Source organism: Bacillus rossius, chromosome 3, assembly GCF_032445375.1.
Source record: "Bacillus rossius redtenbacheri isolate Brsri chromosome 3, Brsri_v3, whole genome shotgun sequence".
NCBI classification, from domain to species: domain Eukaryota; kingdom Metazoa; phylum Arthropoda; class Insecta; order Phasmatodea; family Bacillidae; genus Bacillus; species Bacillus rossius.
In genome coordinates, this window is record NC_086332.1 from 94,125,008 (window position 1) to 94,145,010 (window position 20,003).

The 20,003-nt window shown below is 35.6% G+C and overlaps 1 protein-coding gene across 1 annotated transcript in view; it reads left to right on the forward strand.

Moving 5' to 3' along the window:
- Positions 1–20,003, forward strand: part of LOC134531035 (tryptophan--tRNA ligase, cytoplasmic) — a 53,150-nt gene that overhangs the window by 9,113 nt on the left and 24,034 nt on the right. The window contains exons 2-5 of the mRNA XM_063366527.1: positions 5,005–5,233; positions 9,239–9,421; positions 12,716–12,926; positions 13,991–14,164. Coding sequence (XP_063222597.1) covers positions 5,005–5,233; positions 9,239–9,421; positions 12,716–12,926; positions 13,991–14,164 — 797 coding nt within the window. The remainder of the gene's footprint in view (positions 1–5,004; positions 5,234–9,238; positions 9,422–12,715; positions 12,927–13,990; positions 14,165–20,003) is intronic.

A 20,003-nucleotide genomic window follows, 5' to 3' on the forward strand; every position in this document is an offset into this window, starting at 1 on the left:
CGTTGGTCGAACGAAAGCGTGCATAGTGTGGGTCCTTCCTCGCTCATGGCTCAGCTGACACTCCTACTCCAGTCTTTTTTCAGTCTCAACGACTTCATACCATCCCCCTATCACCACCTCTCTCTGGCGTAACGAAAGCAACTAGTGTAGGGTGACACTCAATAAATGTCTTTTTTCCACAGGGGAAGTGCAAAACTAATTTGCAAATAACAGTTCAGTTAAAACGTAAACCACTTTACATAAATTTCTTATTAAAAAAATGGAAACATCATTTAATGTTAAAAAAGGTAGAGTAATACTTAAAGCTCTCACCAACCTTAACAAAAATTCACCATATAGTGTTATTTAAAGGCATTAACACATTCGAGTCTGTTGCTTATGACTGTTTTAAATCACTGAATACTAGGGGTTTTTATGGTTTTCCATTTTTTTTTATTTAAATAACATATATGGTACTTAAAATACTTTTTACATGATAAAAAACTTTAGATTTTACAATTTTTAATACAATTTAAAACATGATTTTATCTCTTTTAGTTACTGATAATTTATTTTTTATAATAAACTATGTTTTACATAAATAAAAAAATTTCTCATACACACTTCATACTATTCATTGCAATGATTTTTATTTAAATCCAGTTAAGTTAACATTTATTTCACATTTCCAAATTAATATCAATATATGAATACGTAAATAATTTTTATTTGGTTATGTTTATGAAAATTTTGATTTAGTATGGAACTTTTGGAAGCACCCTGGCACGCACAGAGCAAAGCCACAGTCTTCGCACCACCAACGAGTTTCCTTCCTCAGCCGTTTTCCACTGTTGGCTTTGCCTACATCGGAACATACTTTACAGTATCTGGTAGGGTTGAGTTTTTTTTCGGTTGGTGGAATTTTCTTCGGAAAATGTCGAGCAGACAATCGATCTGTGGATGAGGATGATGATGATTGAACGTCTGTATCGGTAGCACCATATGAAGCCAGCTGGTTCCCGAGAGCTCTCATGAAGTTTTCCAAACTTGTTTTGTTGCCATCAGCCCTGGATTTTTTGAACAAAATGAATGAATTTATGATTGACATCAAAAAAAGGTGGAAAAAATTTTTTTCCCAACATTTCATTGATTTTCTTTGAAAGGGGTAGTAACTGAGTAATTGATCAACATGATCAACACCAGTTTTGTTTATATTGTAGTCAAGTACAACATCGGGTTTGGTTTTAGCAACTAAGCCACCTCTACCTCTTACAGTGACTTCACTGCATGTGGCTTTGTGCTTTGTGGAGAGGCAGTACACATCACGTGTGTCCTTCCACTTTACAGCCAACAAAGGACCGCACCTGCGAAAAATTGCTTCACCTCTTGCAAGTTCTTTGCATTTTAGTTCAGGTGGCAAGCCTTTGCGGTTTTTTTGTACCGTACCCACAGCCAGGGTTTTTTCATCCCATAACTTATAGAATAATGTAGGACTTGAATAAAATCTGTCCATGTAAATTGTGTGCGCCTTATGAAAATAATCATGACACAATCTCCGGACAAGACTCTCAATAGAGTTTTCCACACTTCCAGCACCACCAGTATAAACCTCACAGTTTAGGACATATCCTGTCTTGGTGTCACAAAGAATATATAACTTTATACCATACTTATGAGGTTTATTTTTTATATAAACGCGGAAGTGTAAACGTCCTTGAAAAGGACACATTCCTTCATCAATTGTCAGGTTTTCTGATGGATAAAGACAGGCCTTACATTGACGGACAAAATGATTGAAAAACGGCCTGACTTTATGTAGAGGGTCGTGATTTTCTTGTCCTCTTGGTACGTAAGTAGCATTGTCATTTATGTGTAACATGAATAATATTGACCGGAATCTGTCTCTGCTAAGGAGACGCCCAGGAAATGGAGTGTGCATTATGTTGTCATTTGACCAATAATCTGTTATCTTGGGTTTCCTGACCAAGCACATGTGAATGATCACTGCAAAGAAGTAATATATTTCTTGAAGCTTGACCGTAGTCCAACGCTGCCACATTGAATTTGGTTTCAATTTTTTTGCCCGTTTCATTTTGTCAATCATGGTACCTGCATATCGATTTGTTTCAGTCTTTATATTTTTTATGACGTCTGTGCCAAAAAATTTAGAGAAACAGGTAAGTTCATCGGAAGTTTCATCAATGTCGATAAGAATGCCAGATGCTTCCTCAAAAACAGGCAGCTGTGGTTGGTTGTCCATTGATACCCATCGATTGACTCCAGGTTTTTCATTTGCTAGTAATCGTGTTCTTGTATTGGAATCTGAAACGAAAATCATATGTTTTTTACATTGTTTGCGTAATTTTTTTACTTTTACGTAAATGTGAAAAAAAAACGATTACCAGCTTATAAAGAAATTCAAAGGCACAAAAATGTAATATTTATGAAAGCTGGGTAACTTACCAGAAACGTTACTTGTGCTAGGTTTATCCGAGTGGTCTTGTCTATTCGCATTGCTCAGCTGCGCAATGTGGACTAGCGGAACATCGTCTTCATCTAAAAAATAATAACGTGACATTCACATTTACATGTAAGGGTCCAAGAGCTAATGTAAAATATCTACAATACACAAGGGAAAAAAATACGAACCACTATCAGTACCTGTATCAGGTGTCTGTGATGGACGAGCTTGTGAAAGTCCCGTTTTCTGTGTAAAACAGCTCTTCTGTTTCCTTATTTTTGCAAAATCCTCATCTGTAATAAAAAAACATCCTGGGTAAGATATGTACAAAAATAATAATTTTTATACATAGGTAAAACAAGTTTCAAGCTCATTCGGCAGGTTTTGAATAATTGCATACAAACCTGATGTGTCAGAATATTCAGACGATGGTTCATACAAATAATCAGAACTGCAGTTATCAGCTTCTGAACCAGAAGAAGCATAAAATTCTTCATGTTCGAAAAATTCGTCACTCTCGCGCGATCTCTTTGCCATTTCTACTGCAACAAAACCGCGGTAATTCCCCTGGCACAATGAAACACGCCCGAAGCAGCTTCAAACGTAAAACAGTACAGCAGATGCCATCTAGCGGCAACCGATAGTACTACGACAACTGTGGAAAGAACACCCGGCAATCCAAGCCCGTTTATCGCTCGAGCAAGCACATATTAGTCCATGAAAACGTGCGCTCGAGTGAGGCTCGAGCGCCGTTCATTGTATTAAAATACTATGCTCGAGCTGAGCTCGAGCATGGACCCGAATGTGTTAAACTAAAATAAATATATTAAAATAAAAGTTTTATTTTTTTTTGTTTAGTAAAGTTTAATTTTCACTACCTTTAAAATTAAAATAAATTACTATGCTAAAATAAAATTTTTATACAATCATAAAATAATTTAAAACTAGCCTAAAGAGATCACTGTTTTTAATCAGTGCAACGGCCGAAAGTGCAGCTAGCCTCATAAATTCAGAGCTGATATCTTTTTTTTTACGTTAAGTGTACGATGAACAATTGTTGTAGCCAACTTAGAATGTCTTGCATTTTCTGTATTTTTTTTTTGTCAAGTTGAAAATGTTTTCCTAACAGTTGCTAGTAAAATAAATAGCTTGGCAAGAACTATCAAAACAGTATTTCTAGAAAGGGAAATAAAATAAATATACTATTACGTGAATACTTAATAAAGATATGGAAAATTACGTTGATTTCAAATCATATGTATTGTACAGACTATGTGTGGGTTGCTATCATCACAAGTACATGGTCTTTGACTGTGATTATGTTATTTCTCTATAATTACATATTGTAACTTTGACCGAACATATACTACTTAAGGAATCTAATAGTTTACTAGAATCCCAAACCTATTAGGCTATATTTTGTGATACAAAATTCTAATTTTTTATTTTTTATCTCATTATAATTCAAACTTTTAAATTGTGCTAATAATTTTGTGAGGGTTTTGTTTGATTTGTAAAACTATATAGTTTCATTGAGACCAAAATATAAACATTTATTTTTTAAAAAGAAATTAGCTGTTATTAACATAACTTATGTCATTGGAGTGGGACTGCAACAAATAAAGTTTTATTCTATTGTTTGTCATCAAAGTACAGAGAAATATAAATTATGTAGTTTGGTTTCTTTCTTTGCATTAGCTACAACAGAGAAGAAATTTCAAATATATAAATCTTTGAAGGAAATAACCTTTTAAATGCATTAATTAAAAAAAATTATAGCTTGCAAACTCAAATTTATGAATATGCTCGAATAATTGTCATAGAAATTATTTTTTATCAAAAATTATTTTAAACGAAGCCCTGTCAAATTTTGTACAGTTAAAAAGTACCAGTTACAAACTTAAAGCAAATATTTAAGCTAGTTTGTGAAAAAAAAAAATTTTCAATTACTAAATTGTAGTTTGTGTGTATGAGAGTGTGTGTGTGCGCGCACAGGGGTGTATATTTTATTGGGCCTGTTGTGATTGACGAGAACAGTAGAGATAGTTTTGTATTCTTACTTGGCATTTGGTCTTTTGTAATTTGATATTTTAGATCTTTTAAATATTTTTGAAATGTAAAAACATTTTTTTATAATATCTTAAATCATAAGTAATTTGGAGTAAGTTTATAGTACATGCCTGTTTGTGAACCTGAAAAAATTATTAAATTTAATCTTTTAACACTAATGTTCTTAAACATTACAAAATATAATGGTATGTGCTATGTGCACTTTTTCTCTCTAAAATTATTTTAATGGGTAGCAGGTAGCCACACCCACTGGACCTGTGCTCACAGCATGTAGGCTTGCCAGCTACAAACATCCTCGAGCGGGACTTGGAAATATTTTTTACTCCGTTAGTGTACTTTTTTTTGTCCACTACTGTACATAGCACTAAGTTTCAAGTTACATAGCCTACTTGGAATGCTACTATCACTTGTGACTCAGTGTTTTTTTATGTTTTTTAAACCGGAAGCTACCAATGCACATTGTTAAGTGACGTCGCAAGTGTGTGTTCCTCCAGAGAGGTTCGGGTCGTCCCGGATCGACGAGGAGTTGCTGGAGCGCTTCACGAGGGTGACAGGCAAGCCCCTGCACCGCTGGCTGCGGAGGGGCATCTTCTTCTCGCACCGGGACCTGCACCGCATCCTGACCCAGCACGAGCAGGGCAAGCCCTTCTACCTGTACACGGGGCGGGGCCCCTCGTCGGAGGCCATGCACGTCGGCCACCTGGTGCCGTTCGTCATCACCAAGTGAGTTGGGGGGCCTGCCGAGGTGTTCTTGACACTGTGCACAGCTTCAGAAATAAAACCACACGTTTTGAAAACTGCTCAAACTGTCCACATGGGATCTGTTTACGAGAGTGGATGAGTAGTTTGTTTTTTAACTTCATTTTCATAAAATTGAAAATGGCTTGGACATAAAACACTCGTTACAGATTCTTGAAAGCACAAAAGGGTCTTTACTCTTTATCTTAATTTCTACTACATAATGTTATTGTTACCTCTCAAATCTCATGATCGCCCTATGCACAATGAGAAGACTGTGCGCTAGTTCATAGCCTCGTGCTTAGAGATAACACCGCGCTAGAAGCAATGGTGAGTGCTGCACATAATCCCGCCTCAGCAACACAATAGACTCCTGACTAGGTGGGCACCTTAAGGTATAAAATCTTAAAGCTGACAAAAAGATTTACATTATGTCTCTACAGTTATTGATAAATACTTTTGATTTTAGGTGTAAGCAATAATAAATAATGAAATGAATTTATCACAAAACAAAGTTTTCCTTTTAAGTCTTGAACAAATCTAAATGGAAGTTTCACCATTTTACCATCCCTGCTTAAAACAACCTTCTTCATATCAAGACCAACATATTTTTTTTTCCCTTATGGCAGTATCTATTCGACTAGATCACTCTTATTACCAGTGGCAAAAAATAACTACATTATGTGTCTATAGCTACCTTGTTCTTTAGGGTGTTACAGAAGTTGACTTACATACACTGCCCCTAATCTCTAACTCATATTGCTGCAAAAGCACTGCAGGTATTTGAATCAGATTCACAGGTTGATCTAGATCTGCAACTTTCACCATATGCTGGTCTTGCATGTTATAAAATCTTTGAATGAACTGGCAGGTAGGTTAGAGTCCTAGAGTTAATTGTTGTCTGACAATCACGCAACAAATTCAGAACTTCATAGTACAAGGATACTTCATCTTAATTGTGCTGTAACAAGTTCTTCACAGTGTGCACTATATATTCCCACCAGCCACTCCACAGTGGTGTGATGGTGGAATAGATTTGTACTGACTCTGTGGCACAGCAGCACATGGTTACACTTGTCTTCAAAACAAGAGTTTTGAAAAAAATTAGGTGGAGCTGTGAAATTTGTTTCATTTCTACTGTACACAAATTTCCAAATTCTCATCTCTGTCTGGAACAAGTTAAGGGAACAATCTGTGCCTTACTTCCATCTCTTAGAGTCTTGGGGTCAGGGGCAAATGCAGAAGCATATCCTCACTCCATCTTTTGGATTTAGTTCAGTATGCTTTCGCCCTCTTCAGTTCTAACATGGCTATCAGAATTATTACAACTCATATCGGCCCAGTTAAAAGAAGACCTGTCTTGCAACATTCATGAAACACTTCAAAAATAATAAATAAAAATAATATTCTCCGAAAAATGTTTGTTGATGTTTTTAATTTGGAGATCAAGTCCAAACTGGTTATGCAGTTTTAACTTAAGAAAAAGAGTTACGCAGAAATTTTACGTAGATTTATTTTTTAGATTTGCATAAAAACAGAACACAGTCCGCCATTACATGATGTTAACAACAGATCCTTACAGTTTTCATTCACACTCAAATGAAAATTCCCTGCTCGAACACGTGACTGTTTATTAATTTTGAGGTTGTCCAAAACATTCTTAATACTCACTTCCCCATTTCACATCACGTAGATTATTCCTGAAGTCGCTTGGCATTGACAGTACAAGCCAAGGACAAAAGTATACTTGGGATGGCTGCAAAATATCACTTAATCTCCATTGTGGGCTGAGGGCCGACGACTGTAGTCATTTAATTCTAATTTCAATGCCCGAAACAAGGTTGATTACCGGCGCAGCCTGGACCACAGCCATAAAGTCTGTTACTTAGTACATATTATGTCAATTTGGCTGGAGCCACTGCCAAAAATGACTAATCAGGTGATGTTGAGCAGAGAACTGCGGGATGAGGTCACTGCCTCCCGCCACACCGGGTGCAGGTAGTCATGTGACCACTGCCCAATCACAACATATTTCACTACAGAAAAACTTACAGTAGTTCATGCCTGCTTTACTGTCCCTTTCTTTAGTCAGATAATGAGTACTGTGGGAAATGCACAAATTCAACTTGCCCATCATAAGAATTCATCCAGAAATCGCTAGAAAGCCTCTGGACTGAAAAAAAAGTCTGAAAAAAACCATGGCACCACTGAGTCGCGCACCTGTCTCATCCTTTCTTTCACTCAAACTATAGCAAATGTTTTAGAATCATTATTAAAGCTTCTGAATAACTTTAAACATAAAATATAGGCATTAAAAACAGTTAAAAAAAAATACATTTACACACATAATAACTTGGTACGAATAATGAGAACCTGTGAAAATATAGTTAAAACATCTAAACAAAAAACTTATTTCCAAGAATATTAAAAAAGATAAATTAAAAGTATCAAAACTAATTCACTATAACCTTGAAGCTGTATAATCAGCTGATCCTTCTGAATGAATATAACCTCATATTAATTAATAAAACATTCTTTTAAAAGCTGCAATGTTACATAATCATCTGAGAACCAACGCTTACAATATCTTTCAGTTCTTTATTTTCGACTGATGTCACACAATTGTTCACATAAAATATTCTTTTTAGTTTTTCTACTTCTGTTGGCCTAAACTTTGATGGACATTTTATCATGTAATGATTGATAACTGCCCAGAGAATAAATGTGCTACAGTTCACTCCAAATACAAATCCAAAATGTCTGAAAATTTTCATCTTCTTGAGACCACTATCTGCCACAAAAATCTCAAGTAATCACAGTCACTTTCACAATCAGAAACTTGCAAGTAAGCTTTTTTGATGTTGTCTGTAGCACTAATTTATTCTCTCAAAATTTTATAAACACAAAAGGAATTGTTCTAACAAGAGTGGACTGTTTGCCAAACATTTAATAAGTGACAATGACTTTTTTTTAACATTGAACATCTAAACAAAGATCTTACTTTTGTTGTGAATCTACTTTTGAAAAAAACCTGTGTGAAGAAAATAATGTTCTTATTTTCAAGTTCATAATTCAAAACTTCCTCAATGACACCTTCCTTCAATCAGGTTTTGAAAACTTCTTCATTATCATGAGTACTATCCTCTTCTCTGCAACTTCTTTTTGTTTTCAATGTCATTTCGATCTTGCAACCATGCCTCATACCTCATACCAGCCCTCACAGTTAACATTCACCATCTCTTTGAAATGGTCCATCTCTGCAGCATCAATATTATCTTTTTTCTTCACCTCACAAAGTTCCCAGATACCTACAGCTTCCAGGGTTCGCAGATGTGGTAAGTTCTGGTTGTTAATGAGTAGGGTAGTCACCATGCTAGCAAAGTTAACACCCATCCAAACAGTTTTTTGCATCGCTGAGAGTCTGCTTTGCAGTTGGCAGTTTTTTCTGTGAACTATTGTGCTGTATAATCTGCCCCAAACAGCAACTCAATAAAAGGCTGTCTTTCATCTTTCTCTTTAAAGCCACCAACAATGAACTCATATTTAAACCTAGGAATTTATCTACGATTGATTGTCTGATCAAAGACTTAAAATATTGTGTTACCTGTTCCCTTTAGGTCTGGCAAGGGTCACATTATTCTGTCTGACTTAACACCAACAAATAACACTTGTACCAAAGATTCTGAGCTAACAGGCACATAGCTGAGTATGTCTGCAGTATTAAAATATAAGAACACTGAGATCCACTGTTTCTGAGCATATACTCTTTCCATTCGCCCCTAGTTTTAAGTTAAGGTATGCAACAATAGTTCTTAATAACAGCATTTTTTTTTTTTTAATTTTTATAGTTGTGACGATATATGCTGTTATAAATATAACTATCTTTGATTTCCTTCTAAAGTCTACTGTAAAAATCTGTACGCTGCTGAATTCTTTCCTATAAGTTTTACATGTACTGCATCTAGATTACATATGGTTTTGTCTATCCAGGTGGCTACAAGATGTGTTTAATGTTCCACTCGTCATACAGCTCACTGATGATGAGAAATACCTATGGAGAGACGTCTCTATGGATAGTCTGGCCAGCATCGTCAAAGAGAATGTCAAGGACATCATTGCATGTGGCTATGATGTTGAGAAGACGTTTATTTTTTCTGACTTTCAGTTTGTTGGGTGAGTCGAAATATCAAAGTTGAATGTTTTACCCTAGTCTTTTAAGGGACATTACAGTGTTTCTGGGATAATTTAGAGTCAGGAATTTGATTGTGCGTTTAGCCTAAAATTTTACTTTAGATTTTAAAGTCTTGGTTTTGATTTGAAAAAATGTAGGCCAGAATGCTTTTTTTTTTTTTACACACAATTCTGGTATTAGCAAATTCAAATACTTTTTGCATAAAATTCCCTCTTTTTACAAAACTATACTGAGAATTATAAAATTTGTCTGAGTCAACCGCAGTCTTGTGAACTTATGTATTTGTGTAGTCTACATATACATGTAAGTTACAATTTTTTTTATTTAATATTATTATTTTTGCTGTTTCTACTTGTTTGAAGCAAGTCAATTTGTAACGTGTTGCTGTCAGGACAAGTCAGCAATGTTAAAATATTTCATGCTATTTTTTGGTTGGAACCATGCACAAGCAAAGAGTTTGTCAAATCCATCAGTCTTGGATGTGAGAACCAGTGCATGCTTAGTTTCACTTGCCTACTGGATGGTATTCACTGAACTTATAAGTAGTATAAAGTTTTGTAGGAATGTCTATGTATAAATTAAATTATATTAACTGGAGATGAATAACTTTTTTAATTTTTTGTTAACTTTTAAACTAAGCAACATCAAGTGTCCAATAATCTTAAATTTAAGTAATTTGTTCAACAGGATAGAATGAGCTACAACTTTAATATATATTTTTTAATAAGCTTAAAATAAGAAACAAGTAATAAACAAAACAATTAATTTTAAGAACAATCATTAAGCTTATTTTAAGTTTATTAAAAAAAATTACTTCATACACAGTTGTATTTCATTCTATCGCTGTTGAAAAAATTACTTCAATAGGTAAAGATTTTTTTTTTACTTTTTAGTTCATATGAATGGCCAACATAACACAGTCGCCAAAACCTTTTTGTGAGGTCCAGCGAACAAAAGCACACATTAGACTTACAGTGACCTAGTTAACACTTTTTTTTGTTGAGAAAATGAACATTTCATTGAAAAGGGCCATGATCCATCTGGGAGGGGGGAGGGTTAGTTTTATCCATGTCCAACTTCGTAATACTCCTTTAAATGCCCCACAAAATCAATTTTAAAGTCCTGAAAATATTTAGGGGCAATTTCTCTCCCCCCTCTCCCTTATTTTCCACACTTCCTGAGGATATCCAATGGTGCCAGAAGACATCGGAAGCATTTAAAAATCAATCAATGTATTAAAATTTTTCCTGCCTTTCAAAAAATGGGGGGCAAATGACCTCTTTCCTAAAGGGGTGAGGTTGAGGATCCCGAATGGCTCGGAAACACTCCAAATCGAAAGTGAAATGATTTTTGAAATTTTCAAAAATATTATGTAGCTTTGATCCCCCTCCGGGCAAATTTCCCAACAAGCCCCAGTCTCATGGATACACAAAAAGCATGGTTATTGCACATAGTTCAAAAGTAGTGGTTTTTTTTCCTCTATTCCCTCCCTTTTTGTTCTTTAGGTTATAGTCATGAAATTATTTTACTGCCATCTGGATTACATATACATGCAAAATTTCAAATTGATACGACTGTTAGTAGGTTAAAACCGACTTCCAAGATTTGTTTACATAGTTCGTTAGAAGTTAAGCTAATAAAAGTGTGTTAAAAAAGGGAAAAAAATTCAGGTAGAATATGCTAGGATCTCCTGCAACATACAATTTAATGTCAATGCCTTTTAGTCTTTAGCGGATACTTTAGTTCTATTGGGTTGTGATTTATTGCATTAGGTAGGTAGTTTAAATCATCACTAGACACTCAAAGATTTTGCAGCTTTTTGACCTGCGGGCTAGACTTGGTGTTTTTTGTAAACTTAATCTTAATCTTATTTATTGAGAAAAGACTTTCTAGCTTGATTGATGTCACTGTGATTGAAACGTTTAGTTAATGCTAGTCTCTTATTAGTTTGACTTCCTAAACACACTTAAAAACAACTATGGTCCAATTAAGGAGTGAAAAAGCAAATAAGTGTTCTAATTGTAATATGTAGTTAAATGTATGCACAAAATTTTTGGTTGTGTAATCATTACCATTGTCATTAATTTTCTGTCAGTACTGTCTCGTGAAGTGTTTGATGCTAGCCAAGTCTTTTTTTTTTCCATTGGCTAGTCAAGCCTATCATAGTTATTTATTGTCCATTTATTTTTATTTCCTGATTTGATTTTTCATTAAAATAGACCTAGTAGCAATTATAATATACTGTTTTCCTGTTAAGTTTTTCGCCCAATTTACACCATAATTTTTTTTATTATCGGAGTCACTGAGTGGAAGTAAGTCAAAGCAATTTTTAAAATTTCATGTTTTATTAGTTACATTTTGAACTCTGATATTAACATAACAGATTTTAAAAATTGCTCAACACTTTTCATAGATTTGCTTGAGATAATGCATTTCTGTGTGTACAAAAACTCAATGTGTTCACTGCTAAAACTGACTTCACATACACTTTCAATGTTGAACCACTTATCTGGTACATGTTAAATTATATAGTTAGTACAGAATGTCCATTAAAAAAGTCCTAGTTATAAATTTTAATAGTATCAACTGTAAGCATTGTAGTGTTGGTTCAAGGTCACAATTTGATAAGCGCATGCGCGAGTACTGCTTTTTGGTTTTCTCGCAGCACCACCTACACAAAATGGCGACTTCTGAGCGTAATTTCCCAATTGGTAGAGGGTGAACCTGTAAACTTTATTTTGCAACAGGATGGAGCCCTTCCCCATTGGAATCTCTTTGTACGAGAGTGGTTGAACGTCGAAGTCACTGACCATTAGATTGGTCGTAATGGTCGAGACGACAGAGCTCTTTTTCACTGGTCTCCATGTTTACCTGACATTGCCATGTGAGTTTCTTTCCTTTGGGGCTTTAAATAGATTGTGTCAATGTTCCGCAACTACCTAATGATTTGCCAGAGCTAAGACACAGAATTGAAGAGGCTATTGCTTCCTTTACTCTGAAATTGTTAACCAAAGTGTGGGAATAATTGGTCTTTTGGTTGGCAATATGCTGTATAACTAAAGGTGCGCATATTGAAAATTTGTAAGAAAAACTAGGTTAGTTCCTTTAATTTGATTTGTTGTAAATAGTCTATTAAACTGTTATAGTATACCATTGAAACTGGGACATTCTTTTATGGACATCCTGTATTTCTTTGACAATAACATTAATCACAAGCTATATTATAATGTTAAATGGTTGGGATAGGTTGCAGCAGATACTTTTATGGTTTACAGGAAATGTCCAGAGTTCTACCGCAACATGATCCGAGTGGCAAAGTGTGTATCGTTCAACCAGGCAAAAGGAATTTTCGGGTTTGGTGACAGTGACCCGATTGGCAAGATCATGTTTCCAGCAGTGCAGGCCACCCCTTCTTTTTCGTCCTCGTTCCCGTTCATCTTCGGCTCTGCAAATGTTCCTTGCCTGGTGCCGTGTGCTATAGACCAGGTACAAAACCCATATTTTTCTTCTCAGCTCTATGTTTTTTCTAACCTTCACATTTACTGAAGTTAATGAAGGCTTAAATGTCTGTAGTCATCATTGTTGTAATTAGATTGTGACTGTGAATAGTTACAAGGGTCTGACAGTGATATATATGTATACACACACACACTCTTTCAGAGAGAGAGAGAGAGAGAGTGAGTGTGAGAGAGTGAGTGAGTGAGAGAGTGAGAGAGAGTGAGTGAGAGAGAGAGTGAGAGATAGTGAGAGAGTTGTACCTCTTTTTTTGGTTATGTCTCACTATATCATATGTTCGCTATGGTAATGAGATTGTGTCTTTGTAGGACCAAGGTTGGTTAATTTAAACTACAATTGCAATTGTTTCAAACATGGTTTAAACTATGGTTTAAATTAATTTGTTTATATAAAAAAAATATTTTTTTTAATAATGTATTTTTAAATAGAATATCTTAATTTTTTTAATGAAAGGTCTAATTCCACTCTTAATAACAACATTTTTGGTCATTATTGTTTCTTGTAATTACAGGAACAAAAAATTATGTTTGAATCAAGAGCTCATCATTTAAATTATGTGAATAAATGTTAAATCATACCCACCTAAATACTCCTCTAAAGGTAAAAAAATATTAAATAGTTAATTCATACACTGTGGGAAATCCCTGCCTGTACTGTAAATCCCTATTCTGTGAGAAACACCCCTTCTATGGAGAATCTTCCTCCTGTGGGGAAATACCCTTTCTGTGGTTAAGTCCCAGTCAGATGTGCTGATTTTCTGGACTTCAGTTCTTTGATGTTATAAATTTCAGGGTTCAACATGAGTGGCAAAAAGCGGGATGTTGTATGACTTTCATTTGAACGTGGTGAGAACCAAAATAACTAACGTAATGAAACAACCTGGTTTTGACCTAAAAAAAAAAAACTTAAAAAAAACTGTTGTACACCAAAAAAAACATATTGTTTGGGTTTTTAGAAAAACTTAATTTCTTGCTGCCATCCATGTAACATAAAGTGAAAGTGTGCCGTTAGCGTGATATGCTGGCATGTGACAGGATCCGTACTTCCGCATGACGCGGGATGTGGCGCCGCGGTTGGGCTGCCAGAAGCCCGCCCTCATGCACTCAGTTTTCTTCCCGGCGCTGCAGGGGGCCCGCACCAAGATGTCTTCCAGCGACCCCCTGTCGTCCGTGTTCCTCAGCGACACTCCCAAGCAGATCAAGAACAAGGTATGGCCGGAAGTCCTGTGGGTTAAGTACAAACGCTGGCAGGGAAATTCTACCTTAGTCACGATTATGAACCAACATGCAGTATGTGTTTCCTTATAATCTGTGAGACTTGTGAGCCACTGTAAAAATAATTACATCAGCCTTCAAATAGTTAATGTGGCTATTGAATAAACTATTTTGTCAGTAAAACTAGTCTGTTGTGATACTATGAGAACTTAAATATTTATTTCTATTATTTTATTTTCTCATTACAATAATTTTAAATTTAAGCTGATTGTTTTATTGATTATTTTAAATAAAGATGTAGTAAAAACTGTTCTGTTATAAATGTTGCCAAACTTGTGCATTTCCATAGCTAACATGAAACCATTAACAAAATAAAACCACCTCCCCGACTGCCGTAACAATTTCTAACTGCTGTTGTTGTTTATGTTAAATTTCAGTTTTAATATATTTTTGGCTCCTCAAAACATTCAGCTATGTTACAATAAATTTGTGCCACTAAATATTTAAACTATTTAATAGTTATTATAGTTAAATTGCCATGTTTAATCCCATAATTGTCACACATATTATATTAAAATTAAGTTTGATAATTAGGGGTGCAATAGGTATAGTTATTCATAAAAACAAACCTATTGCTTGGAAAGTATGTTTATATTAAAAGTAGGAGTATATAATAAAATGCCAAACAATTTGAATTAATAAGTCATGCTACATTTAAAAAAAAAAAGGCATTTAGTTCAATTTTAAATAGATAAACTTAAACCTGACTCAAACATGAGCCGGAACTAATCCATAACTGTCGTCATAATACAACTAACCATGAGAGAGTGCTGGCTATCAAATGTAGTTTACTTGGCACTAGACAGAGTGTGTGTGTTGCATACAATTGGCGAGCTATCAGTATCGATGTTCTACTATGTGCACACTCTCTATACATGCATCAGTGTAACCAAACATGAATGATACCAAATAGTGCTGGCTACATTTTTATACGCGTTACACAGCGGTGACGAAGACAATGTTTGAAAAATCTTTAAAAGAAAACTTACACTTCAGACAACTTCGTATTTCTGTTAATGAAATAAGTAAGCGGTAATATCTAAACAAATAGTAGATTTCATCTTTAATATACTAGGGATGTGTGAATCCTTGATTTTCAGTTCGGTTCGAATCCGATTTGAATCCCTGGCAATATTTGAGATATGAATCCAATTCCGAATACTAAGCACAGAATAATTAAAAATAACTGATTAATTTAAAAATAATGTGTGTTCTCTTTTTTCTAACTGTAACTACTGGCAATTATTTATTACACTGAGCTGAAATGTTTATAATTATGTAAACTTAATTAATAATAAACACTTTAAAATATGAAAACCAAAACATATTCTATTCTCCAACTCAATCGTAATAAACTGCACGCCACAGGGAAATCTCAGTTTTATAAACGTTTCAGCAAACGAAACCATTTTTTCTCCAATAAATAGCCAAGAGGTTTTTTTTCTTGTAGGTATGTAATTGTTTTTAGTAGGGATGGGAAAACCGATTCCCAATTTCATCGATACCTACCGATTCTATTTAAATAATCGAGAATCGAGAATCGATGATAAAAGTCGATTCCCGCATGTAGCAAAAAAAAATCATTTCACAACATTGCAAATCTGTCAGATACAATTATTTAACGACTCTTTGAGTGGGGTTATGACTGTCTAGACGCATATATAACAGTCATATTTCCCCAAATAAACAATATCTAAAACTTGGGTCGATGTTATAAACAAGTCAAAGTACAAAAATTATTTATAAAAAAATTATCACTTTGTATTAGGAACGGGCGTATTCTTTTTGCGATCGCGATTAAACAACGATAAACGCGAAATCACCGTAAAATACAGTTTTTACGCGAAATCGCCACAACACAGCTTTTTCCCACGAAATTTAGTATTAAAATGCGAAATCGCAATGTTTTTACAGGAAATTTAAATACTGTGTAAAAGACTTGTCTCGTCACTGGTAAACAAACACCGCAACATGGCCGCCACTAAACATTAATCATAAATGCACTAAAGCAAACAAAAGCTTACACACGCTCACGTTATAATGTTAAACCCAAAAATATAGTGTAAAAATACGCAAAACTACGGCGTTTATTTTCCTTTCCGGCATAATGTTTGGATAGATATGACAAACAGGCGAAGTTTTAAAGCCTACGCACACCGCTCGGGGCACTGTCGTCAGCTTGGAACAGCGACAACGGATAAATACAAAAGCAAGCAGATGATTGGGCGAACAGTGTTTGGAACAGCCTTACGTGAGTGGCCATACCATGTCAGCCGGGGGCGCTGGCATATAGTTGGAACAGCATCGTAGTATCAAGCAGATTATAACGGGCGAACCAGGTACCAGGCTCTGTACTTCGTCACCCAGCCGTACGTGGCAGCACAAGCATTTTAAAACGCGCCAAAAAGCGGAAAAATGTAAACAAACATTCATTTTCGAATGGTGTGACGATGATGATTAGTTGGTCAACAGTGTTTTATAGATTTTGTTGGGTCGTTACCACAACGCCGAAATAACAACGAATGAATTTGTGTGTGTTTCTTAAATGTAACTTAACGCTGAAATACCACAATCAAGTACAACACTTTCATTTGCTAGTTCTCTAGTTGCTTAATTTTGTTACTGTTTCATTTCACAATTTTTTTAGTTAATTTGTACCCTTCTCTAAGTTAGGCAAGTTGTATTAACGAAAATAATTTATACTGCTCAAGGAAAGGTGAAAAATTTTTTTTAAACTTTATTCCGTATTACAAAACAAATTTTAGATTAGTTTGACCCCTTTGACATATGAGCCATTAACTTCTAATGATGTAAACATTTATATGAGTTAATGTTAATAACTTAGTTGTGTACTCAAATTTGATAAATATGAATTTATGATGTATGCTACATGATATATGTATTGAAAGCTGAAAAAAAAATGTTGCAAATAGAATTTGAATTATTTAATATTAAGTTAACTAGGTGAGTATCGAGAATCGAAGGATTTTTTAAGGAATTGATAATCGGGTATCAGAATCGAAAAATTTGGAATCGTCCCATCCCTAGTTTTTAGTTTATAGTTTGCAATATGACTAAATTCGTAATTATAGTTTAACTCTTGAAATCTCAAAATTCTTTTAATGTCACTGTGTTAATTATTTAATTTACATATCTTTCTTTGATACATTATATTATAAATACTTACGTAATAGTAGCCTAATTTTATTTTTCACTGCTAGTATTTTTGAGCTGTATTAAATTAATTTATAACTTTTGTGAATATTCGTAATACTGTTCGAATCCATGTACGTACAACGATTCCTGGTTCGGGTAATTGTGGATTCGAACCGTACCCGAAAATATCTGGTACTCGCACATCCCTATAATATACTTAGTTTTACATGGGAAAGGAAGTTAATGGGCAAAAATAGTGTAATTCTTATTGATAAAATGGCGGGACTTCAACATTTGATCGTATTGGATGGGAAGTCTAAATTGTGTGGGTAATTCTCAAAACAAGTTTTAATGTAATTGTAATTACTATATTTTACCATTATACCGTATAAACCCACGTACCACCCTCACCTTTTTTAAAAAATCATGTTCGAAAAAGTAGGGTGCGGGTGTTACATGGGTCTTGGGCCATTTTTGCACGGTGACGAAATAACGCCGGCGCGACTGGAGGTTGCTGCGATAGGCAAGAGGGGTAGGGGAAAAGGATGGGAAGGAAGCGGCAGACAGTCACGGTCACATTCCTCACAGCGTTGTCACACTGCAGCTTTGCTGGTTACAAACGCGCGCTCCTACGCACTGTCCTATCTTCAATTGCAAAGTACCCAGTGGTTTTATACGTGTGTTGGCTGCAAGTATTGTAATGAATCGTAAAAATTTGCGTTCTTTCACAGTTGTGGAAAAATTAAAAATAATCATTGAAGCTGAAGAAATTGGTAACTGTGCTGCTGGGCAAAAATTAGATGTCGACGAATCATGTGTGAGGGATTGGAAGAAAAGTAAAGACAAACTGCTTTTGGCCAGTGGCGATAGACGTGCGTTCCGTGGTGCGGTAGCAAAGTTTCCGGAGATAGAGGAAAAACTCTACGACTACATACAGGACAGACGGAAATTCGGGTACGCTGTAAGCAAGGATATGTGTTCGCTAAAGGCGCTGCAAATTGCTAGAGAACTTGGCGTGGGTGAAGACTTTAAAGCAAGTAGGAACTGGATGCGCAGGTTCATGGTAAAAAAGGGATTGTCCATGAGGCGGCGTACTGCAATCTGCCAGCGTTTACCGACAAGCTACGATGAGAAATTAATAGCATTTCAGAAGCATGTGTTAAAGCTGCGGAAGCAACACAATTATTTGTTTTCACAAATTGGAAACGCCGACCAAACACCTGTGTACTTTGAAATGCCTGCAGATACGACAGTTGAAACAAAAGGTGTAAAAACAGTGCGCATCTTAACTGGAGGCTGTGAAAAAATGTGGTGAACTGTAATGTTGACAGTCCTTTGACGGAAAAAACTACCGCCATATGTGATTTTTTAAAGGAAATCGCTTCCAAAAAATGAAAAATTCCCTAATGGTATTATTGTGAGGGCTCAAGAGAAGGGATGGATGGACCATGCAATGGTTGTGGACTGGATTAAATGTGTGTGGGAACGACGACACGGTGCTTTTTTGATATTGGAAGCATGCTGGTGTTGGACAGCTTTTGCGGTCATTTAACCGAGGAAACGAAGAATCGTCTGAAAGATGGGGGAACAGATCAGGTCGTAATACCTGGAGGATTAACTTAGTTTTGCAGCCCCTTGACGTCTGTATCAATAGGCCGTTTAAAATGCATCTGAAGCAGCAATACTCTGAGTGGATGGCGAGCGAAAACCACGAAATGACACCGACGGGGAGAATAAGGCGACCAAGCTTGTATCTTGAGTGTTAGTGGATTCTCAATGCCTGGTCTGCGATCCCAGAAACATTAGTCGTAAAGAGTTTAAAAAAGTGCTGCATTTCAAATGCGCTCGACAGCATGGAAGACGACTGCTTAAGCTCCGATGATGAGTGCTCCGACACTGGCAGCACTGTAGACAACAGCTGTGAGGAAGGTTAAGTCCGTTCTTGGCTGACGGCTGTGACATCGTGTTATTCTTTTGTTAATTTTATTGTCTGTGTGATTTTGTACGTCACTTTTATTTAAGCTCAAATAAATGCCGTATTTGTGTTAACCTAATTTATATTTTTATGTTGAATATGCCACATTTAGGCACAAGGTTTTTTATAATGCATGTAATAAAAATAGTTTTTATTATGCGTGACTAGGACTGGCGTGCTTTATCGTTTATTTGTTTGAACGAAGTCATTTCTCAGCGCACGATAATGGACGCCGAAAATTGTAACTGTAAACAGCTGGGAGCTGGGCATTGTCACGCGTGCCGAAGCCATGTTCTACTCGCGCGATGTTGCCACATTGCAGTTGCCTGCCTTCTGTACACTTTTAACACAAATGCCAAGGCTGTAATAAATAGCATAGTACGTTTTTGGTAATTCTTTACGATTTGTTACTGTTTGAAAGGAAAAGAAATCACGACTAAATTATTTTTTTTCCATGCAGATATGCAGTAAAAACATTTTTTCCCACCATGGCATTCTAAAAATAAGGGTGTGGATCTTACCCGAGGGCGGGTGGTACGTGGGTTTATACGGTAACTACCAAACTGCCTGACAGCAACTTGTAAACAGATTGCTGTTGCACAGTGCTTTATCTTATCATGTTTACTACCTACACAAAGTGTT